At 34.8% G+C, this 26,419-nt stretch overlaps 1 protein-coding gene across 1 annotated transcript in view; it reads right to left on the reverse strand.

The window, feature by feature from the left end:
• ACSS3 (acyl-CoA synthetase short chain family member 3) overlaps window positions 1–26,419 on the reverse strand; it is a 166,523-nt gene that overhangs the window by 49,964 nt on the left and 90,140 nt on the right. The window contains exons 9-10 of the mRNA XM_019632234.1: window positions 23,620–23,771; window positions 11,305–11,408 (exon numbers count right to left, since the gene is read on the reverse strand). Coding sequence (XP_019487779.1) covers window positions 11,305–11,408; window positions 23,620–23,771 — 256 coding nt within the window. The remainder of the gene's footprint in view (window positions 1–11,304; window positions 11,409–23,619; window positions 23,772–26,419) is intronic.

A 26,419-nucleotide genomic window follows, 5' to 3' on the forward strand; every position in this document is an offset into this window, starting at 1 on the left:
GATGTGATAGATGATGTACTATAGAAATGTACACTTGAAACCTATATGATTTTATTATATTAACCAATGTCACCCCAATAAATTTAATAAAGAAAACAAGAACAGAAAAATCTCTATAAAATAGATTATCTATTAACTCACCTAAAGTTATTTTATCATGGTAAATAACAGCTATGTGTGAAATATATCTGTTATTTATATCTTAGTCTCTGGAATAAGTAACCCAACAATTTTTAAAAGTATATGGACAACATTATACTCTATATTTTTAAGAACTACATGTGCCTAGAGACTCTGTATCTGAAGCTGAATTGACAAATGCTTTATCAAACTGCTCTCAATCTGTTTTTCCCAGACTACTAGAAGGCACAAAATATAGGGAAAAAGATACATTTATACTATGCTGATTATTTCAGCAAGACCAAAGACTTACCCACATTAGCCAGCATTGATTAACAGAAATGTTAAATTTGTTTTCTCTGTTTCCAGTTGTAACAGTCAAAATAATAGCAGCTATTATGCAATAACTGTAAATTCTGAAAGTGATTATTTTTCTACAGAGGAATGCGTTTGTTATTATTGGTAAATACAATTTTGGACTTAACAGAATCTTTGAAAGATGAGATTTGTATCTGTGGAGAGGCAGGACAAGAGAGTATTGCTAGTGAAAAGTTTCAGAACTACTGGCTTAATATTATACACACAAGCATACACATACGTACACCTGAGGGATTAATTGCCAAACCAATCAGATTCAAAGTAATTCAAAATATTATAGACATCTTTCTTCCTAAGGACTCAGAATGTATTCCTTCCACTATGGTCTCTACCATAATTTATCTTACATTTATGTTACTTTAGAATGATGGGAAGAATTTATTGCCGTTCTTTACTTCCCAGCACCATTCAGTTTATTATTCACATTTTATGGATGGTGGCTCAGCTGGCATCAGTAACAGAAGATGAACTCTTGAACATTAAAAACACAGTTCCTAAGTCCCAGCCCAGTGCTTAAGGTGCTAAGCCATACGGTCACTGCTGAGAAGCAGCAGCAAACAACCAGAGCAGAGTTCTGATGTTTAACAAAGAATCAGCAAATATTTTCACATCAAGACAAAAAAAAAACAAAAAAAATGGGAAGGTATTTTATGAAATTACATTTCATCAGGCATGCATGCTATATGCTGTCCATTCTCCCTGCATGCAGCACAAAGCATGGGAGGAGATCCACGTTTGAAAGGCTTAACAGCATCTTTCCCTTTACGTTTTTAAAAGTGTCTAAGTGTTCACATTCAGCTATCCTTCAAAACTGATGGGAGAGACAAGAGCAATGGTGAAGACAGGAAGCAACCCTGGGGAGTGAGGTTCTTAAAAGCAGGTACACAGAGCAAGGTGACAACAGGAACAAGCTAACTGTTAGAAAAAGAGATATCCCCTTCAAGATGCTTCTCTTCTTGCTCCCACCCTGGAGGGAAGCAGCTGTTAAAGTAAATCTGCTCTTTTCAAAGTATATCTTATCAACTTTAGTTTATCAGTAGGGGCACTCCAATCATCTGAAGTTCAAACTCACTACATTTCTTAACACCCTAAGGCCTCTCAGCAATTTGTCAACAGATGACTCTAGGCCCTACAAATGTGCCTTCCAACAGCTCTAGTACCTGCTTCATAAAAGAAAAACAAACAAGAACCCCCCCACACACACAACAAAACTCTAACTGCTTTATCTCTTGTTATTGTGGATTCTTACGAGATATGTTGTTTCTAGGCACAGGCCTTTAGAATTTTAGAATACTGCTTCTGGAATCCGCCATGTAAAATACAGCCCTCTACTCTGAATCCTCCAATATAAAAACTGCAGTTTCAGGCATTTGCATCAACAGTACTAGCTGAGTCCAGCACTCCAGCCATTCCCAGGCAGGAGAGGGACGCCATCTTGGACCCACCAGACCAGCCCAACCCGTTCACCATTAATACTGTCTGGGTTGTCTCCACCAACAGTACCTGGAGCACAGAGATCCCTGGCTGATCTCTGCTTACACCCCTGATGCACAAAATCACGAGATACAGCTGTTGTTTTAAGCTACTAGGTTTTGAAGTATTTTTCTTTTTTTACACAGTAATCGATAAGTTGGAATGTTCACCATTAAAAATATTACAAAGTCTTTCAATAAAGAATTAATGTAATTCTCAAAAAGAATTGTACGTGTAATTATACAAAAGTATTCTCTTAGCTTACCGTTGAAATCAGGTTCTTCCTGTGTGCTTGAAAATCATTTGTGCTTGAAAAAGTATGGTCTCTGACATTTTATGTGTAGGAAATGTTTGCTGACTAGTAAATACACATTTCTTACACGATTTTAGTCTCCAGTTTCCATTATTAAAATCAAGGTTCTTAAAAAAATCAAATAGCAAAACACAGAATGCAATCCCACAATGAACCAGACAGCAGGAGAAATACAGTATTCAGGGAAAAAGAAAAAAACTGTATGTTACTGTTATAATTCTGTTACCAATCTTTTCTTATTCCAAGAATGATATTCAAAGGTCAGTCCTTCAATAAATATTTATTGAATATCTTCTACTTCACTGAAAGGCATTTTTTTTGAGGGGAAGGGAGTGTTCAGGGTGGAAAAATGTGCCAAACAGAAATAGCAGCATGCTCAGAGGTGAAGTTAGACCATCAAAGAACTGACTACAAATTATTCAGCTGAGGAATGCTTGGGGTGGTGGGTGCCCTAAGAGTGATAACAAGAAATAAAGAGAGAGAGATAAGCAGAGCAGAGCCTGAACTGTTTTTTGGGCCATGTTAAGGAGTCTGAATATTATTCTGGGAACAAGGGGAGAACCCAGGGGTTTCAGCAGAAGCAATTTGCTCAGTATTGCATTTTAGAAAAATCTCTTCAGATGCAAACTGCAGCACTAAATTGAGGATCCCAACCCAGAGCGAGACATCAGTGAGATTGTGGTGTTCTGATGCAGGCAAGCGATAGTGGATGATGAGACTCACAATCAAAAAGTGTTGGTGATTGTTTGGATATGGGGAAAGAGCCCCAAGGTTTTAGCTTGCAAATAAGAGATAACACAGTGGGGCCGGTGGAGTGGCGCATTGATTAAGAGCTGGTTTGGGATGCAAACTCTGAGCAGCAGAGCCCCGGTTCGGATCCCACATATGAGGGCCAGTGACACTGCCCTCTACAGGTAAGATGGTGAACAACAGCTCGACCTGGAGCTGGGCTGCCGTGAGTCACCTGCGACGGCGTAGGCTGCAGCCCCTGCTGCAGTGGGCTGCCATAAGCTACCATGTATGGCTGGCAGCCAGCGTGAGCAGCCAGCAGCCAGTGTGAGCTGCCAAGAGCGGCGGTGCAGAGGCTGGCAAGCAACTGCCTCACTTGGGAAGAGCGAAATGCTAATACCAACATGGGTCAGTGAGGCAACGTCCTCCACAACTAGACTGAAGAACAAAACGACAACAACTTGTCTGTTCCCCTTCCCCCGATTCCCCAGCGCTGTTCCCCTCCCCCAATTCTCCAAAAAAATCTTTAAAAAAAAAAAAGAGAGATAACACAGAAAGAAGAGATGTGTGTGAGGGTTAAGGGGGAGAAAATGGTGGGGCGTTCACACGTGCAGCTCTAATAAGAGCCCCCGAAGCATCTGTAAACCTGCCAGCCTGCCCCACACTGTGGTACTAGAAATTCTACAGTTAAGCAATATGGGTTTAGAGGTTGGTGGCCCATGCAGAGAGCTGAAGTCCTGGAAAGAAATCAATTCAGCAGCCCAATACCACTGAGTCATATTAATCACAGCATCATGATGGGCATAGAAGCAATTTGTAAAGAAACCATTCTCTCCACCTCACAATCTATACCGTGAGCTATAAATAACTTGAATGGTGGTAGCAGGAAGAAAGCAGAAAAAGTGAGATGTACTAGTGAAAGAAAATCAATTCAATCTTTGTGTTCACGAGATGGTGCAATTACAGTTTAAAATACTTAATTCAAAGCAGCCTAACTTTTTGTACTGGAAGCAGACCATTAATTCAAACTGTGAGACACTGGTCTTATCCTACCCGCTCACCAGCACACTGCCTCTGACTGTGGAGAAACTCATAAATAACCTGCAGTCAAATTAGATAAGAATGCTGAATTAATGAAGACATAAGACATACGAAGAGGAATCTGGACAACACAGAACAATAAGAGTTCTGGTTCTAATGTTAACTAGCTCGTTGACTATGGGAAATCAAACTGTCTATGATTACTTTTTTCTCATCTATAGATTGAGCTTGTATGTTCCAAGTTTTCTTGAGTCTGGATTATCTACAAGCCAGGATGCTAAAATGGCCATTACATTCAAGAAGGGCTATGCAAAGAAAGGAAAAGAAAAATATTTATTGAGTGTTACTATAGGCCAGGAACTCTGCTGCACTGTGTGTACATATTTCACTTCATTTCAAGCTTTATACAAGCCCATAAGAAAAAGCCTGAGCCAAGATCAAGGACTTGCCTGTGACTACAGAGTAAGTGGCTGAACCAGAATTTAAACACAGTCCTATTAGGATTCAGCATCACTTTTTCAGCCCACATTTGCTTAACAACAGTCACCTGTTGTTTTCCAAAGTAGAACTAACAGCAAAAGAGGAATTGGGAACTATTCGGTTGGGCTGATAGACCCACACAATACAAGAGTCATACGCAACAGGGAAAAAAATCAAATTTCCAGACAGTAAGAACTGTCAAGAGAGGGTTTAAGAACTCCTTCTCTTGTAAAGATCTATGAAAACATGACATATTTTCACCTTTCTAGAGTAGATTATGTATAATTCTTGCCAAGGGCAGGAGAATTAGAATAGACGATATTTCAAAGACCAAACCAACTTTATATTATAATATTAATCGATTTCCCAGAGTTTCATCTCTTGTCAAAACATTATCACTGATATAATAAGGAGTACAAATAGAGATCCTAAAAAGCAATTATACCTATACTACTTCATGGATAGTAACCATACTTGCAAAATACCCAACTTGAAATTATTATTATTTTTTTAAAGATTTGAAATTATTTCTACATTGTAATGCTATAAAGATCAAACTGTCTTGATTCAATGACTGCTATTTGACTTGGCAAGTGCATGTTTAGATGGATGAACAGTAAACAGTTATTCACTTTCAAAATGAGAAAGCCTCATCAAGCCCACTTTACATTTGACAAAAATTATTCCTTTCACAAGCCAAATTCACATAGCTTACCTCTAAACTCCTGCTTCTCAAATTATCAGTCAAAATTACCTACTTTAAATAATGAAGGCTGCTCTAAGTGAAATAAAAAAATGTGGTTGCCAGGCAACAAAGATGACATCAGGATTTCTTCCTCCCTCACCAGATGGATACTGTCAGCATTCCTAGCTGAACGTAGCTGAGATGACACTGTCTATATTACTGTGTTCTCCCATCACAACTTCTCATGTTTAATATAAAATTTATTTTCCATCAATGAAAAAAAGATACATTTATCTTTGCCCATTACATTGAGAAAAGAAAAAATGCAGAAGCAGTAATTCATTCATATTACTAAGGACTCTGTATTCTACCATTTGAAAGCAGCATAAGGGGTATCCTGGATAACCCAGTTCATAGGGCAATTAACAATATGGCCAGTCCAGTCCAACCCAGCCCTTTGACTTCCACAGTGTGCATTTCAAGAGTCTAGTTCAATCCATGGTCTTTGAAAATAGAGGCATGCATGTTAATGAAACCCTACCACCATAGCACAAATTTGATGGACTCAGAAATTATTAAGTAAAACCTGGAAGCAGTGGATGACAAAGAGTTAAAAAATAAAACCTAGGAAGGCAGCATTTGGTTGAACAAGAAATAGTTTACTCCAAGATCTGCAGCCAGAGGAATGTTTGCTAGTGGCTTTTGGCACCCAAACCACAGAGAACAGGTTTTAAATAATTAAAGATGGCATCCTAAAGGTAAAGTCACCAAGAAGACGCTTTCCTCATTGTCATGTCAGCCATATAGAGCCTTGCGTGCATTAGCTGTAGGAAGGCATTTTGCAGGAAAATACACAGGATTTTGCAAGGAGCGCAAGCTAATACATTTAAGTTAGAAGTCATACATCTAGCATGTAGTTGTAAAATATTAAAAACAAAAAAGGCAGAAATAACAAGAGCCATAAAGCTTCCAATGTTGAATTCCAGGGATGAAGAAAATTCCCTATTGTAGACAAAACTTAGAACTACAGACTGACAGACTGAAACCTTCTTGCAATAAGTATATCAACTCCAAAAAGTGGAATGTGGAATGTCAGAGAATGCAATGGTAACAAAGGACCAGGAGGATAAAAAACAAAACAAACAAACAAATAAACAAACAAAAATAAAAAACAAAACAAAACAAAAAACTGGTTTAAACTTTGATACCCTAGCTATCAAATTCTCAAATCCAGGTTAACTGTTTACAATTAGTCTACTTAGGAGTGATGACGGTACTGTATTTGAGTCCGTATCATTTCCCATAGAGATCTCTGCTTAGGATAACTGTTATTAAACTATAATTAATGATTCCATTTTGTGGTTTTGATTCTTAAAAATTAAATGTATCACTGTCTTTTAAAAATCCTGAGCCAATAGATCTTTTCCAGATAAACCTAAGGGTAAGGTGAATTGGGTCAGCTTAACCAATTTTTAACCAATAGTTAAAACTACTGTTCCAGTTGTCCCTTCTCTGGAAATACATCCTACCAAACGGCAAAAATAAAGATTATCATGTCAAGGAGATTTGACACATTTTAATAACATGGTTTTAGGATGTATGTGCTTTTAGGATCAATGATTTTGATTTAAAAATTGGCATGACTGAATTTGCTGGAGCCTTTGGGTCCACTTTAATAAAATCCAGAATTATCAGATTCCTCCTCAACGGAGGAGAATTTAGGCTATAAACAGAAAATATTGTAGTTACTTCAGAACCGGCAATTGCAATTAAAACCGCAGCAGTTCAATCAAACAGGGAGAGGGATACTGTGATTACTCCAAGATATAAGAATGCAGCAAAGAAGGCTCAAGGCAGATAAAGTAAGATCAATATCTTCTACGTCACCAATGTCTCAATCCATTAGGTTACCAAGTTTTCTCATTGAAATCCCTCCTTAGGGTTGGAAAAATTACGTGAAGAATTTTAGTCCTCCATTGAAGTGATGGAAACAAAACAAATAAACCAACAGCAAAATCACACAGAGCTGCTCAGGTTGGTGGTTATTAGGTCATTTCAATGACTTCTTCACTACCTGGGAAGGACACTTAAAGCACTTTCAACGTAAGCTCTGTATCTTCTGACAAGAACCACACAGTATGTCCTGCCAGCAGGTGGAAAGAATCCTGGATTCTTTTGATCTAAACCCTTTACCAAGTTGTCCCTCATCAAAGGCATTGTGGAACTTAAATATTCTAACTTTGTAGCCATTGTCTTTAATTAACTAACTGATAGCAAGTGAAAGAATAAAGTGTTTCTACCTAGGATTAAATAACATTAAAAAGTGGGACGTCAAGCTGTTTTGTTGCAACTATTTCTAAACCAGTACAATATCATATAATAAATAGGTAGAAAAGGAAGGAAAGGGGCGGAGGGAGGGAGGGAGGGAGGGAGGAAGGAAGGAGAGGATTAAAAGAAAGAAATATCAAAAAGGAATAAGTTCTACTGTGTTTACATTTTAGTAGTTAGTCTCTGAGATTTAAGGAATCTTTTGTTTTTTGTACTTGGTCATTCACTCATAAAATAAACAATTCATTTCCAGTCATCTTAAATCAGAAAAAAATTCTTACAAAGGACACTATGCATCTAAACTGACAGTTCTTTCTTTCTAAAATTGTGCTCCCTATCTGATTTCTGAAAAAGCCTCTCTGAGTACTGAAATTATCTATAACAGTACAGTGTATTATCTAGTGATCGTATACCTCAGGATAATGACGTTCTGTTTAATTTTTGCACATGAAATACCATATCTTAATAGAAAAATTATCTATTATCTTAATTTTCCCTTATTAAATTATGATTGTAGCATCTCTGTTTCTCTATCTCCATGTAAAAAAGAAACTAAAAAAAGTCTATCAATCATCCAGATGTTTTCAATTATCTTATGGCTAAGTTACTGTGAAGATAAGACATCTGGGTGAATGACAATTCATGTTTTATCCAGATTTATGAGTCACATGGCTACAATCTGCCTAACTCAACTTAGCAAGACACTTTCCTTCCTGAGAGCACTAAATGTTTACATTTATTACAATTCCAAACAAAGGCTTAATGCTTCAGTGGTGTAGAACAGGGATAACTCCTTATTAAAATGCTCCTATGAGGAATTGATCTGTCCTTGAATTTCCCACAATTGAGGTTAGTTCTCAATTTAGAATCTTAGATACTATTCAACTCAGACATCAAAGTTAATATTAATGGGCCAAAAGAGGATGTCAGCCACTGGAAGGCTGTTGTTACAAATACAAATTTCACTTGTGTAACAAAACCAATATGGTCATAACATGGATTGACTGCAGTGTCCCTTCTTATAACCCAAGTCACAGGAACAAATCAATTTTTATTCATACATTTTAGTCACTTACCATATTCCTTACTAATGCTAATTATACACCACAATGTCTAAACAGCTTGTGTGTACACATATATTAATGTAACCAGAGAGAAAAATCCATAAATCATATAATGTATGGAAGGCTCATAAAAGTATGCAATTGTATTTAAAAAAATCAATTTCTAAATCAATAACAAGAGAGACTTTGTAGAAAACTTGAAATTTGAAATACAGAAAAGTGTTCCTTTGGTCAAAGTTTAACATTTCCTCAGCTGTTAATCCAATTTTTACTGGTATGTCTCTTAAGGGAAGTGTTACACATTTATTTGATACGTAAAACATTAGGAAATTCATGAATATGCTAGAAATATTGAACTTTTCTTTGTTTTTCCTAAGCATTAAAAATAACCTACAAAGTACTTGTCTTTTTTCCCCTGGTGATTTAACATTAATTTGATATCACCTTAAGATAAATTTGATATTACCTTGAGAAAGGTGAAGGACTGCAAATGTTAAACTTCAGTATCACTTCACAATTACCACAACATACAATATTGAAAATAATGAATTGACTTCTTCTATGCAAATGAACAAAGATTCTAACTAGATTTTTGCTAGTAGCTGACATATGCATCCCCAAGGACGAATTTCTTTTATAAAGTACAAAACTACCTAGGTAGCTAGCTGTCTACCTACCTACGTATACATATGCACACATTTGTGTACTGTCACTGGATACAATATCAAAATCTATACAATTGAATTGGGGGGAGGGGATGGAAAGAATTTGTCATTGTTAGTAGAAATCCAGTATGCTTTCCACAGTAATGAGCAGCCATTCAAACCTGATTAAAGTGACAGCACACTGACATAATGTGGCTATTAATTCCCTCTCAACATTACATTAAAGAAAAATTTTGAATTCACATGAAACTCAGTACCCACCAGGGACCTCATATACTTGTTTCTCAAGATTCAGTGAGCATTTTTGTAAGCCTGAATGCACTAACTACATACATCTGCACAGGCTGTTATGCACAAATATATCAACAGCAAGTAAAAGAATCATAATTTTATTTATTAATGTGTTGGCTTCCCTCAACAAGCTTCGGCATAGTCACCTTTAAGAAGGCAAAACCAAAACTCTTTTGCAAGGTCACTTCTTTTTTGAAAACAACCTTTCCATTTTGACCAGGAAAGGAAAACCACCTCAAAGTCGACACAATATTTTTATCTTTCTGCTCAAGAAATAACTGTTAGAACTTTCCTGGTGAATAGGGCATGCATCAATTCTATAAATACACTTCCTTGCAGAGGCAATAATTCTTTACTTGCTTTTATGTATTTCTAAACATAGCATTGCTCTTTCTCCCAATTCAGTCTTATCTCCTAAATAGTTACAAATCCAAACTTAAATTAGAAATTTCTCCCTTAGCAAATGAAACTAAAGGGAATGGAAACTCTTTTTTATTTTAATCTTATTTAAAAAACATATATTCTGCTCTGATAATTTATTTTATGTTTTATATTACAGCGCATATAGAAAACACACTTTACCAAAGAGCAATATCCAAGAAGAAAATACAAAAAGTATAAATTATCAGAATCAAAGTGTTCTACCTAGCAAACACTAAATTTAAGTTTTAGTCATTCACTTGTTCTAGATTTTAACCATTTTAAAAATCACACCTAATTTTTGCAAAGAAACTTTATTAATTTTTTAATCCAAATTTGATACTATGCCCCAGTTGTTCAGAAGATGGGAATTCAGATGACACTAATATAAAAGGCTAAATCTGATTTGTTGATCTAAGTAGAAATGAACTGAAATATGGATGTGAAGGCACAAGGCTCTCATAGCTCATAGCTATTTTCAGTGGTTCAGAGGAAAACCCAACAAAATCCCTACACATTGTGAGGAGGAAAACAGATTCTAGATAATCCACTTACTTTCACATATATACAACATCATCCCTTAAAACAAGCAGGAGAAGGGGTTTTGTCCTGTTTTGTTTTGTTTTTTGTACCAAAGTTCATACTCTATTATGTAATATAACAAGTTGTTTCCCAAGAATCACTTAGTGGGAGGAAAACAAAGAAGTAAATGAATGTGTGTGTGTGTGTGTGTGTGTGTGTGTGTGTGTGTTTTGGAGGGGGAAAACATATTTTTCTGCCTTGAATGCTAGGCAGAAGATTCCATTTTATAGAACACAAGAAGAGAGCCAGAGAACCACAAGAAATCCTATGAGGAACACAGTGCTTGAAAAAAAATTACTGTTGGAGCAGCGTGCAGGGTGTAGAGAAAAGCAGACAGAACAGAGATGAGTGATGAGGATAATTTAAATCAGGGCAAATGATAATGAGGCTGCCACAGCTCAAAGGCAATGGGAGCTCTGAGGGTAAGATGAATCCAACAGACACTTCAAAGGAAAACCTGAGATTTAGTAACTTACTGGATAGAGCAAACAAAGAGGAGAACCAAAAGACGTCTTCAGTGCTTTATACCTAGAGACCAAGAGAATGGTGGCATCCATGTCATTTAGGAATATGTTTTTAACAATAGGATAATCAATTCTTGCTTATTTCTACTGTAACCAGGGCCACCTGAATCCTGAGCTTGTGCCTATGATCAGAGTTCACAATTTCCTCCAGTTCTTGGCAGGTTTTGAGCCATTTCTGCAATATTGATCTACGTGCATGGAAAACGCTCACCAGTTTGCCACCAGTGGTCTAGGACGGGCACTCTGAAGACCTTTTTGGACCATTCCAGGGTCTCCACATCACATCGTTCTCCAGCCACAAATAATGTTTTAAACCTAAATATAAGAGGGAGAGTACATTCAAATTATTCCTTGAAAATAAATCTAAGTCATTTCATCCACATTCTTTTAAACATTGTAAAATCTAATCATATTAATGTGCTCAGAAGAAAATAGCCATATTACCAGTATATCATACAGTAAAATGGTGAGAGGAATTATTTGGTTTGACCCAAATGTAACCAAATGGACATCACAGCATTGAAGAGAGGCACTTCAGAAGCAGAATTCACAGCTACATCTACCTTCTCAGTTCCGAAAAGCACAATTGAGTTGATCTTTATAATATATCTGTCATATTCATCTAATGATCAAAGATGAAAACCTTTTACACCCTCACATTAGCTCTGCTAATTTTAGCTCCAAGTTTGATTGTTGTATCCTACATAGGCCTAAACACAAAAATACACTTTCAAGTATCAGCTAAGACAACAAATACGCTCATAAATATGATGTACTTATTTCTTCTCACAAGTTCCATTAGTAAAGATCATTCTGGTCTCAAGCACATATTTCCCCTATTCTAATAGCATACAAAGGGAAGATAGGTGATTAAAAAGTAAATGCCATCAAATCTCCACTTTCTGCTTTCGGTCACTAAAGATTAAATTTGTCTTTTCTAGCATTTTAAACAGATGGAATCATTCTGTGTATAGTCTTTGTTTCCCTCTTATCACTTAGCATAGCGTTTTGAGATTCATTCATGTTAGTTCATGTAGCAGTAGTTGATTCCTTTTCATTACTGGGTAGTATTCCATTGCACACACGATAATACCACAATTTGCATACTTATTTACTTCCTGTTGGACATTTGGATTGTTTCTAGTGCAGGGCTATCAAGAATAAAGCTTCTAGGATCATATGTGAAAAAAAAAAAAGTACATGTCATCATGGCCTTCCAAGTTAAAGAGACTCTTATCAAAAGGAATATAAGGTTATTAAGAGAGATGAAGAATCTTTGACAGGGAGCACCATCCCACTAAATAAAAAAGATGAAATAGAAAAATAGAGTTGAGTTGACACTACTAGTGGTTCATTGAGAGAAGGACTATTTTTCTCCCATTCTCAATGCCCCATGGCCTGTCAAAAAAAAAAAAAAAAAAGGAATGTGTGTACGAAGAGTTAATTGATCATCATCACAGTAAAAGAACAAACAAATGAAAACCTGCCTACCCATCCTGAACAAGGTAATATAGCCACAGAAGATTTCTTACCATTCCCTTAACTTATAACATTTCATGGAGATTCAAATATTCTCACCTCTGTGCTCTAACAACATGCATTTCCTCTTTGTTATAAACATATACCTCAATCTATAGTGATTTATTTTTTTGTCTATTTCCCATAATGGACCGTGAGCTCCTTAGAGCATTCATCTTTATTTCTGAATACCAGTTAAAATACCTGAGAATGTTAGATACTTAAATATTTCTAGAAGCTTAGAAAGACAAAGTACAGAAATGGGGACTTGACAAAATTTATGTCAGTTTGACTCATTCTTCTGAGTAAAAGAGGAGGCATGTCTTGTCAGAGTGTGGAAATTGACAAAGGAACAGTGACTTGAAGAGAGAAAAGTTCTGGCTATTTTAGGAAATTTTAAATGTTTGACCTAAAAGTGAAAGAACTAACAAGCAGCCACTTGGTTTTCATAAACTCAGTTAGTAGTCTAGGAGGCTAAGTCCAGATAGCACAGGTTGGGTGCAGTACACAAAAGAAGGGCAAATCAATGCTAAAAGGGATGTCTGGGGAATCTAGAGCAGGCAAGAGAAATGGGGAAGCAAGGTAGGAAAAACCATGGAGGGAAATGCCAGGAAAAATAGAAGTCTCAGAAGAAATTAAGAAAAAAATAAATCAGTGGAAGCAAAGGTACAGTAGAATCAGAAAAAGAGGACATAATTGTGAGAAGGCAATTTCAAACTACAAGATCTTCATAACGTGTCTGTTCTCAGGGATGATAGGGTTTATGGTAGCTGAGAGAATCTATAATTGAAAGACATTGGAAGAGTGTTTTGATAAATTCTTCTGAATTTATCATCAAGATAATAAAAATTACTCAAGGCCATTAGCAGTCGAGAGTAGACAGGAAGCCCATGACTTGTTGACTAAAGTTGCTGAAGAGAGAAAAAAAGGGTTACAAATATTATAGTTGGCATTAACTTTAATAGAAGATGGATAATTAAACAGGATGACCAAATTCTGATGGGATCAACTTTAACATCCTCCCTAACTTTTATAAATAATCATGACCCTAAAGGTACAGTTTGGCCTCAAGAGTAAAAAAAAAAAAAAAAAAATGAGTTTAATAATTCTATGGAAAATCCTGGTTGCAAACAAGCAGTTGAAAACGTGTTAATTTTTTATGTATAAATGAATCACCGATAAATATAATCTACACTTGAAGTAAATTAAGTACTTCAACAACCTGAAAATTATTTGTGAATTTTCATCTACAGATGAGGCTATCTATACATAAGGGCATGAAAGAAGGCTGTAGTAAATTTGTGTAAAATACTCAATATAATGTTACTGCTCAACACATTTTCTGAGAAAAAAGGATCATCATCTGCGAGTGTAAAGATATTCAGGGAATAAAATTACCGTGTTGCAACATCTTATTTTTTTCAATGAGTAACTGAATCCATGAAGATCCCTAGATCAGTATTGTTAACTGAAATATAATGTGAGATACAAATGCAAGAAATATATGTAGTTTAAAATTTTTTAATAGCTACATTCAGAAAAGTAAGAAGAGAATAAATTAACTTAGAAATATATTTTAGTAAACCAAATAAATAAAACTATTATTTCAACATAAATAAACATATAAGTTACTAACTAGTTTACAGTCTTTTTTCATAGCTAGTCTCATTTTGGACTAATCACATTTCAGGCACTCAATAGCCACAGCGGCCAGTGGGTACCAAATAGGACAGTGCAGAGTTAGACCATGACTTTCCGAAGAAGCAGTAGGGTGATGAAAAAGTTTAATTTAATCCTGTATATACATTTCCTCTTCAAACCATTATGTCAATAATTTCTTTCGACTTGGATCTGTGTGCATGTACATGCATGGGTGTGCAAGTACCAATAAACGCAGCCAAGATAATCTATTACTTAACATCTCTATAAGAAGACCATCATCACAACAACTTTGCAAAATTTTGGATTTGGTTTGGTCTGGTTTAATAATTTGGCATAATTATAGGACTTCAGATAATGGTTCAATGCACTGTCAAAAATACAGTTTTTTGACCTAGTGACATATTTTTCAACTACATATCCAAAGTCATCTAGGAGCCATTTGCTAACAAGGTAAGTACCACAGGTAAAATTTAAATGTCCTGGTAAAGACAGAAGCATAGTTTCAAACGTCAGATCAGAAAAGAACCCATTAGTCGTCATCGTTAAGAAACCATTTGAACAATGTGAATCATTTACTCTGGTGAGTACCCTCTTTGGAGAGACAGGCCTGGGCCTGGTCATGAAGTGAGCATTGTTGAGCATTCTAAGGAATTTGGATTTCATCATGAGGGCAGTAAAAAGCTAATTAAAGCCAATTAAGGATTGTAAACAGAAGGGTGGCACAGTGAGATTTTGCGTTAGGAAGACGCCCTTGGCGGTAGCTTGGAGGGCGGAGGGAAGGTCAGCAAGGAGCCCAGGGGCCTGGCTTTGGGAGGCTGTGGCGGTCACTGGGGAAGTGAGGACCCGAATCCAGGGCCGCCCCAGGAAAGGAGGCAGAGGTGGAAACGGGGTTAGTCAGGAGGCTTCAGCAACAGGACTTATTACCACACGACAACTCTCATTGCCTTGAAGATCCCTTTAGAAATGCTTTCTATGGCATTGGAAGAAGAAAACCAACACATAAACAGACAAAAAACTCAAAGGCACAAATAATCCTAAACAAAAATAAAATTTAACAAAATATGGTTAGGAGGAAAACACAGGTATCTGTGACAAGTTGTTGAAGCAGGAAACACTAAATGAAAATCTTCACAGTTCCATTGTTTTTGTGCTTCTGCAAATTGTACCAGACAGACACTTTTCATGTCTGAATATGGGTACATGTTTTACAATTTAGTTTAAGTTAAAAATATCATATTGCTGTGTGTAATATCATAGGAAATTTGAAGAAGAGAAAGAATATATATACACATACTCATATATATGTACATATTAGGGATTTTGTTCTATTTTTGCCATTTATGACTGCAGGAGGTTTCAAACATGGTTATCCTACTGACCAACAAAAGGAGCTATTCTTTGTATTTCACTGAAGATGTAAACATTTTCTAGAGCATACAGTATACTAATTCTGACAATTAAGTTTGGGAACTTGTTGCAACTATATTGCTAATCTTTTTTTATATCAGAGGGGTTATTCATTATAAATTTGTACCAACTGGACAAACAGTTAACCATGTTTACTATTTGGAAGTGCTGAAAAGGCTGCATGAAAAAGTTAGATGACCTGAACTTTTCGCCAACAATTCATAGCTCTTGCATCATGACAATGCACCAGCTCACATGGCACTGTCTGTGAGGGAATTTTTAGTCAGTAAACAAATCACTGTATTGGAACACCCTCTCTCCTCACCTGATCTGGTCCCCAGTGACTTCTTTCTTTACCCGAAGATAAAGGAAATATTGAAAGGAAGACATTTTGATGACATTCAGGACATCAAGGGTAATATGACAACAGCTCTGGCGGCCATTCCAGAAAAAGAGTTTCAAAATTGCTTTGAAGGGTGGACTAGGTGTTGGTGTCCGTGCATAGCTTCCCAAGGGGAGTACTTCGAAGGTGACCATAGTGATATTCAGCAATGAGGCATGTAGTGCTTTTTCTAGGATGAGTTTGCAAACGTAATTGTCTGACCTTGCATTTTCTACCTCTTTCATTCATCAATAGCACATGTATAAAACTATTAGTCCCAAAGTTATCTTTAAGAGCAGAAATAAATTTCCAATAGTTTTCTGTTTTAAAAAAAGAATATTATGTATTTAAATCATTTGTATAAAAATTTATCAAATGATAGTTTTGGTTGATTCCACCAGTATAGGCAGAGAACAACCAAAAGGAAGAGTTTTATAGATATCAGGGGCCACATTTCCATCACCTGTCAAGCCACAGATTACTTCAGAGAGCTGTAACATGTTAGTTTATATATAAAACTGAAGATCTAGAACTTCAAAAACATTTATTAATAAACACGATGCAAAATATTGTCAAAAAATGTTAGCATAGAATAAAAAATAATTTTTGGCTAATCAAGAAACAACTAATACCTTGCAATGACCAGCATTTTTACAAGTTTTAATTAATTTTTTGGCATTGTTTTCCCAGCCAAAGGAACTTATTTGGCTAATTAATTAACTAATTAATTGATTACAATAATAAACCATACACTAGCATTGAGTTCTTATCTGATGGCAAATTTTAGCATTACATACCTGAAAACTTAGTATTTATTATTATGGTTTTGTATTATGATTCTATTCCTTTGTTAGATTTTAATTACATTAATATTATGGTAGCAATCTTCATGTTGGTACTAAAAAGCAAAACAGAAAAGTTTGCTATTCCATAAAGAATGGTAAAAGTGCTCTCTATCTGGATTCTTTGCAAGTCAGAAAATCCCTCCCATTTCCATTAAAATAATTTTACTATTTACTGATGGAAGAGAAAAATTTTGAAGTCATTGATTATTTAGAAAAATGTCAAAGTAGTATAGATGATCTCTTTCCCTAAATACACTAAAAATTAGCAATCTATTTTTATATTAAACTTCCTGAAACTGCCCCAAAGTTATTATTTTTTATCAATTACAGACTCCAAATTGTATAATATTAATGAACGTACACATATTATAGACAAGATAAGACTTAAGAATAAGACATGACTAATGAAATCATTTTAAATATTTTCATAAATATTTAATTAAATATTATTTAACTAATTCCTCATAGTAAACAAAACCATGCTATGCCATTTGATACTTTTTTTACCAAATCATTACTGAAAGGAAAAAGTCTTAATATAAATCTATAATTAAAAGATAATTTAAACATAAATTCATGCCTAAGGGCATGAATTTTTCTATTTTTTAAAGGACAATTAGTGGCTTGCAAAAAAAAAAGAACAAGTCATTTTTCAGCAGTTAAATTTCTCATTAATGACCTTGCCATTATTTTATTAATAACACAAAGAGATAATTGCCCATATTGAAAAATTCAAAAACATATTTTTGCTCAAAAATATATTTTATGTAAGATAAAATTTGCTATTTTTCCACAGTAATTTCGTACTCTTTCTTTGAAGGTTAAATTTACCCATATTAATTACATATAGCCTATATCTGCACTTTACAATATGGTACCTATTAGCCACCTGTGGCTATTTAATATTTAAATTAAAATTGAAAAAAATTCTTAGTAGTATTAATCCTTTGTCAAGAGTTCATTAATGACATGTGGCTAATATCTACCATGTCTACTGTTGAGCTCTGTTTTATTGGATAGTACTACCCAAGATTATTATAGATTAATTAAATATATGGGTGATATTCTGATGATGGTAACACATGGAAAAATGAATCTACTTACAAATGTATAATACTAAAAAAAAGTAAACAAAAAGTATCCAAATACAATATCCAAAGTAGAAAAAAAAAAAGGTAGATTAATGGGAATGAGATCTACACACCTTTCCCTAATTCTACATAAAACTGAGTGTGACAATTCAAGACTCAAATGAAGCTGAAACTTAAGCAAAAGTGAAAGAAAAAAATGGTAATGTTACCCAATTAAGTTTAGTCCAAATTATTAAGAAGCTTCAAAGAAATCGATAAAATGCTAAAGATAATTCTGCTAAAGAATTTTCAGACAATAAAGTAGGGGCAGAAAAAAACTAAAATGAGTATTTTGTCCAAGGTCCATAAACTACCAAACAAGCAAAAATTACTCTTTACTTGTGCCAACAGAAGTTAAATACAAATAGATTATTTCAGTGATGCCTCATCAACTTCTAGTTCACATGACAGAACAGCTTTATTTTTTGTCATCAGTATCACTGAGATTATCTCCATCTTTCCTTCATTCTATTTCTTCTACTTCCCCCCTCACTAGAAAATTCAAATCGCCTTTTGAAGAAACTCTCCACCATTTGTTACTATTATTTATCACATTACTTTTGGCTTCAGATTAAACACAATATCCCATTATAATTATTATACTAACTATACAAATTCAACATATAAATTCAACAATATATTTCATCATTTTTTGCAGATGCTTGTTTTTTGTATCCCACATCATTCCTCCATGTGCATTTTTCCTTTCATGAAAGTCCTTGGATATTAAGGTCTTTTAGCTTTGTGCATATGAACATTTTTAAATTTTGCCTTCAGTCTTCAATAAAAAATTTCAGTTTGACAATTCTCCCTCAGCACTTTGAAAATCTTTCACAATTGTCATCTGAAAACTATTGGCATCAATTTAATTTTCCTCTTTGGTGTTCTGTTGATTCTCTCTGGTAGTTTATTAGATTTTATCTATAGCCTCAATTTATGTTCTGCAATTTCCAAATGACATGTCCAATGAAAATCTCCTTATATATACCCAGTTGAGTACTTGAATGATGACGTCTGGGATCCATATCTTTCTTCAATTCTGTAACGTTTTCAACTGTTGGCTTTCCAATGATCATTTCTTTAGCAATTCTTCCATTCTCTACTTCTGAAATTCTTATTAGGTGTATTTGTAGTTTCTTATTCTTCCCTACAAGTTTCTTCACTGTTCTTTCAGAGTTTTTACTTCTTTGTTTTCCTGTACTGCATGCTGGGTAGTTTTCTCAATACTCTATTGTAATTTTTTATAGTCTTTCTGCCCATCTTTTTGTTTTATTTATTTACTTAGTTTACACCATCCATTGCATTTAAAAATTTTTATACCCACTACATATTTAATAATTTTACATAAAAGTTATTACTTTATGATTTTGATCACCCTTCACATACTTATTTTCAGGTTTGATGACTGTATTACAAAATCAATCTCAACTGGAATGAATCTATGTTCTAACTGTTGATTTTATTAGCATTAGAGTTATTTGTGTAATTTGGAATTTTATTTTTCTGGCTCTTTTTGAAAAAGTTCTTTGTTTTTACTTTTATCTCTTCCTCTCCTATGCTCTTCTTCTCTGTTCATCGGTTTGTGGGAGATTCCCACAGAGGCCATAATCATGGTCCAGAATTACTAACCCACAGTGATACTCGGGATACCATAGCTGAGCAGGTGAGCAGCTTGGTTCAGTCTCTGGCTGCTAGGCTGTTCTCTGCCTTATTCAGACCCCTAGACCAAAGCTTGCTGTAAGTCACAGCCCCAGAAAACAACTGACAGCCATTATTATCAGCCCCCTTTCCTAAATAGAGAGAAACACCACAGCCTGTCTTCAAGCACTGAGCTGGCTCTGACTTCCTGATTAAAGGAGGGGTTTTCTGAGTCCCTAATATTCTGCCAATGCCTGCTTGTACACCTAGCCTCAATTTATGTCTGCAATTTTTCAAATGACATGTTCAGTGAGAATTTACTTACATTTAATATGCTTAGTACTTGGATGGCATTTTCCATCTGGGATGCATCTGATGATAATATAAAGCCTTACTATAAAGCCTAACTATAAAGCCTTACCACTTTGCAAATCTATTCCATTTCCAGTCCACAGAAATGTTTATTTTTCAGCTCAACTCTGATGCTCCGCTTTTTCTGTTGTATCAGTTCTCATTGCTATGTAATTGGAAAAGAGAGGTTGCATCGAGCATGTGGTGCTGTGATTATCTTGAGTGGAAATCCCAGAAATGAATTTTTTTTCTAACTTGATTGAAATTGAACTAGAAAATCATGGGAAAATAAACTACTATGATGCGATGAAAAAGGGCAGCGAATTAGAAAGCAGAAGATATTAATAATAGCTAAGACTTAGTCTATGTTAAGAACTGTTTCAAGTGTTTTGCATGGATTGTGTACCGTTTATTATCATTATATTCTTGTACTATTTTTATCTTTATAGTCCACAAAAAGAACAGAGAGATTATGTAACTTTCTCAAGGTCACATAGCTAGTAAATGGGTCTAACTCCAGATTCAGAACCCTAACTGCCATACTGCACTACCTGGGTCCCAGCGTTGTCCCCAGAGTAGTTTTTCACCTCTCTGTGACAAAGTTTTCTCAACCATGAAATGAGATGATTACACTAGATGACTTCCATTTTTCCAAACTCTAGTTGTCTATTATAACATGAATTTATAGTTCTGGTTAGTTCCCTATCTCAGAGTACCCTCTAAAATTTGTTTTGTGAACTGAAATTTTTGGCAAATCTCCAAATGTATTTTGAAACAATCTTTAGTGAGATATGTAACGCATTTGAAAAGAAAAGTTCATCGTTTGAAATGTTCTGTAAGAAAAAGAGAGAGATAAATTTTGCAAATAAATCATGAGGTTGTAATTATAATAATATCTAGTGAATGTCAATTCAGTAAGTATGAAATGTTTGAATATAAATATAAAATACAGGTATAGTAAGACAAGATTTGAGTTCTGATCTTTATTCTGTCTCTAATACAAACTTAACTTTTTTGGGAACTCAGTGTCCTTGTTTTTAAAGTGGGATAGTATGATTTCTGAGATCCCTGTTTCTAACATTCTCTTATTCCACAAGTGAGAATCTACTAAAGTAGTTCAGTGAAGGTATTATTGGAATAAACTAAAAATACACGAAAAGCGAAAGTTGCTTTAATCTCATGAATGACAAAAATAATCTGCGTTGAGTTAGTTTCCTAATGTGGTTCTCTCATTAAGAGTATGTATGTGAGATCATATGATGTTTGTCTTTCTCTGACTGACTTATTTCACTTAGCATAATGTTCTCTAGTTCCATCCATATTGTTGCAAAGGGTACTATTTCCTTCTTCTTTATAGCTGAATAATACTCCATTGTGTAAATGTACCAAAGTTTCTTAATCCAGTCATCTACCGATGGGCATTTTGGATGGGAGAAGTGGATGGAGATAGTCTCAGAGACACAGAGGAAGAACTGAGGGTTGTTAGTTGGGAGGGGGTGGGGATGAAGGAGAAGGGGAAGGGATGAGACAATACAAATTAGTAATTGTAATATGGCCTCAGGGATAGAAAAAGACAGTCCGAGGAATATAATCTATAATGTTGTAAGTATTTCTTAGGGGGCCAGATGGACCCATGTCCTTTTGGGGAGTCCACTTCATAGTCGATGTAGAGGCCTGACCACCGCATTGTATTTCTGAAACTGATGTTGAACAATACTGTATGTCAACTATAATTATATATACATATAGTCTCGGGACATGGAGTAGAGAGCGGGAACGGATTCAATGGAATTGTAATAGATAAGCATGATATCAGGGGTGGGAGGGCAATAGATGGGGGGAGGGCGGTTGTTACCTGGTGAGGGTGAAAAGGGTAACTATTGTATTGTTCTGTACACCTGAAACTAACAATAAAAAAAATAAATTAAAAAAAAAAAGAGTATGTATGTGGTATTTAGTTAAGAGTGTGGGTCCCAGTTAGATTGCCTATGTTAAACTCCCTGGGCCCGATCTTACTCATTTGTAAAATGCAGATCATCACAATTCCTACTTATTGTGATGACAAAAAGAGATGAAGTGGCATAGAGTAGATTTTCAGTAAGCGTTTGCATTTATTAGCAGTAGTAAGTTAAATAAGTGAAAGTGTTTGTAGAGTCGGCATTCCTATCTATTAATCACATATGTGCACATCATCATAAATAATTTAGGTGCCTAAAGACAAAGGGGCATGATCAGGGGGTACTTATTACAATTTCTCTTATACTAAAATCTCATACTCTCTGTCTATATGTATTAGTTTAAAAGTGATGATTTAATAGACATCTAGTATTGTTTGATGCTTTATACATTGGGCAAATTAGAAACAGTTCCTGCCCTCACAATCAAAAATAGCATCTAAAACCCATATGGAAATGGGGAAAGATGATGTAGCAAAAGAGAGACCTTAGCTTGCTGGTCACACAGCTTCATGCCCTGCAACTGGAATGCATTTGTCTGTAAAGAGATAACGCGACGAACTACAATCGCTGTTGAACTACAATCGCTGTTTCTTCAAATGCCCCGGAATTGTCTTAAGACATGAAGACTATACACAGCCTCAGACGTTTTTACAAAAATTTGTTTCTATCCTTTTGACTGAAATGGAGGAAAATAAATTGAAATGTCGTAAATGAAGGAACAAATAGAGGATGAATAGAAATATTATAATATTAGATCTATTTTTTTCATAAAATTAAAAAAAAATCGAGGAAAAAGAAACAAAACCACTGACCCTGCCCAAACTGAATGCATCTTGCTTACATCTGCAATTGGTGTATGCATACTTTAACATAAAATTCAAAACATTTGGAATTTAACTTAAAAAATTCAAACCAACTTAATTCAAACACACTTTTTGACTTGAAGAAACTATAAAATCTCTTCATTTAGTTTATGACAGCAGTGACCTATTTCAAAGAGGTTCAATGAGAACTGATGCTGGAAACTGCCTCGAAGATACAAATCGCTATACTTATCTTTGAATATACATACCATTAAACTAAAATGAATGTCAATAGCCAGCACAAAAATATCTAAACTATTCAGAGCAAATTATTACTAAACAATAGAAAAATAATTTCCTTCACTCTATCAACAAAGGTAATTTGTACTTTACTTTTCATGTTTTATCTGTATATTTGAACTAAAATAATATTTTATTCTATTTAAACCATTCTTCTATTTTCACAAAAACATATGTGTGTGTATGTGTATGTATATGTGTGTGTGCATACATATACATATATACACATATATATGCATTTTAAGTCATAGTCAGCATTTTACTTTAAGGAAAATATAAGCAGGGTAGTTTTAAAAGGAGAAATATTTTGGTAATATTTGAGCTGAAATAACCATGATATGGTATTTAAAAATATCCACAGTGTAAAGTTCCAAGTACTTCAAAGATATGTTTAGAACAGTCATTGTTAATAACATTCATAATCTTTTGGCTCTTTCCACAGCGGTATTGCAGCGCCAGAAAAAAATAAAGCGTTCAGTTATTCATTCCGATTGCAGTTTTTAATGTAGGTTGCCCTGCGCATCCCGTTCACCTTGTCAGAGAGTACTGCTTCCCTAAGGCTGCCCCGGGGTCCTGTTGACGGATGGCTCTAATTGCAGTCGGCGCTGTAAACAAGGCAGCGACTCCATGCTCCGCCAGCACACGGAAATAAGCGCCAGCATCTGGTGTTCCCACAGGCTTTCCCTACAATGAGATTCATTTAAAATGTCACTGGGTAAAATGTCTCACATTTCATTAACAGTTCAATACTTACACATTTAATATTAATAAAATAGAAATCTCAGCTAATCATGGTTTTAAATATATCCCCATGTTCTATCACAAATAAAATGAACCAAATGCCCAGCATCAAAGAGGCCATTTGTCCCATTGCAGCATCCTAAAAGCTTTCAAACTGTAACTGTTCCTTTCTAAAGTTTTGAAAGATAAAGGACAGAAAATATGCATCACATTCAAGTTAATAACATCCAATAGACTTCTATTTGACAAGAAATTAAGTATATGATTTGGGGTGGTAGGCTAAATCAGAAATATAGCTGGTATGGATTTCGAACTCTAAACTTCTTTTCATGATCACTATTAAAAGTGACAATAGTAATTCTCAAAATATTTGAGGAGAAAAATCTAGAATTACAGTAATTTCTGAGAAATTACCTTTTCAATTAAATGCCACACTCTAAGGAAAGCAACTTCTATGAATTAAAAAAAAAAATCCAACAAGACATCCCAAAGTGCACTTTTTCCAGTGTCAAAGTGACATTATACATGTTCAATTTAAAAACCATGCATTTGACAGACTATATAATTCAAAAGGACCCAAAGCATTTTTTTAATTAATGTTTCTGCAAAGTGGAAAATGACCATGGCATGTGAAGAAATCAGTAATTCTGCAAAAATCTGAAGTGACCCATAAAACCTATCTTGGCTCAGCCATATCCCTTCATTCTTTGACCCACTGTCATCACTGTTACTTCTTCCTGTGTTTCTAAAGTAAGTTGCCTGGAATATTAATATATATTATATACATAACATTTTCTAAAGGTCTCTGACCATATCCCCCATCTGAGTATCCCACGAATCTTACATTCTGGAAAACACACTTGGGAAACACTGAACTAAGGTAAAAAGAGGAAGAATTTGCTAGCAGTAAACTTAGATCTATCTCCCCAAAGAGAACTATAAATAAATAGATGATAATACGAGGCAGACAGACCATAACTGTCCAATATTTAGATTCATTATCCACTTCTAGTTGGATCTTTGATAGGGCACTTTTTTGATTTTACTGTTATTTTTTTCATGGTTGCCTATAATATTCTTTAATGTAATTATATTCATTTAAAAAATAACCTCTTTAGGTCTTTTTTATATTCTATTGCTTTTTCTCTTGCTCTTTTAATACCAAAGAAAGTATTTGTTGCCACTAGAAATTCATTTTTATTCTCCTAACTATCCCAAAACACTTGATTCCAATTTATTTCATTACCACCTCATAGAAGGTCAACCCATTGACACAATATAAAAAGCTGCCTGATTGTATCTGGCATGTACATAATTTGATGCACAAATTTTGAAGCCTTGAGGCACATCAGTCTAAAAATGAATCAGCAACTTTATCCTTTCTAACCAAGCAAAGTAAACACTGGACTTTTACTTCATTGATCGGTCTTAAGGGTGGATCAGTCCCTCATGTGCTAGAGTGTGACTTTGGGAAACTTGATCTCAACCACATAAAAATGATTTGTCAACTGACCCTATGCAATTGACTTGCCCTGTTTATGCTGCCATTTTCCATCCTGCTAGGTAAGAATAAATCACTTTTCCAGTATTTCCTTTATAAGCTAAAAGCCCTGAGATAATATTTTAAAGTAGTGTGACTTCCACTGAAGAAAGATGTTTTACAGCCAGTTGAAGATGAATTCCACTACAGAGCCAGTGTCATGGGACAATGATAACATATTCACTAAAGGATGTTATAAGTATCATAATGAAAATGCTACCCCATAAGAACTACCTACATAGAGGACACAATTCGATGTATTTCACAGTGCCTCCAATTAATTATGTCTAATGATAACAAAAACGATATTTAAACATTAGAAATATTAGTTTAAAACTTTGCCATACTTTTAATAAATATACAATTGTAACTCCTATTGCAATTCTGACCCTGCACCAAACAAATTTCCATCAATATTTTATTTGCTGAGCATAAAAATATGATAACATAGCATTACTATTAGGACACTGAAGGATGGGACACATAAAAGCTCACAATGTTCTTTGAAAGTTAGTTGAACTCAGGAAGGTTCAGTTGGTTTGCATTTTACTGTCCATTCCCCAGATCATTTGAGGCGATGAATATGATGTTTCCCTATTTTATAATTACTTTAATATTTATATACTTTATTATTTTATTTTCTTAAGAACTTCTGGTTGATCTCAAACCTTAATTAAAACATAAGTTATGATATATTAAGGAAATTAGTGTTCCCTCGAACAGCAGCTGATTAACAGAAACATTAGGTTCTGAATGATGTAAACACGTCAGGTAGTACTATGCAGCACAGAATAAGATCTTTCATCAGAAATCACTGCCCACATAAAACAAGTCATAATAAAGTAGGTAGTGCTAATATATTTATTCATATAATAAATGTTTATTGAGCATCTACTACGGGCTAGACACTGTTCTAAATTCTGGGAATAATTTTGTGAATAAGCCAGGCAAGGTCCTACTTTACTGGAACATATATTCTAGTAATTATGTGTGTGTGTGTGTGTGTGTGTGTGTGTGTGTGTGTGTGAGAGAGAGAGAGAGACAATATTAT

Source organism: Hipposideros armiger, unplaced genomic scaffold (assembly GCF_001890085.2).
Source record: "Hipposideros armiger isolate ML-2016 unplaced genomic scaffold, ASM189008v1 scaffold_1102, whole genome shotgun sequence".
NCBI classification, from domain to species: Eukaryota; Metazoa; Chordata; class Mammalia; order Chiroptera; family Hipposideridae; genus Hipposideros; species Hipposideros armiger.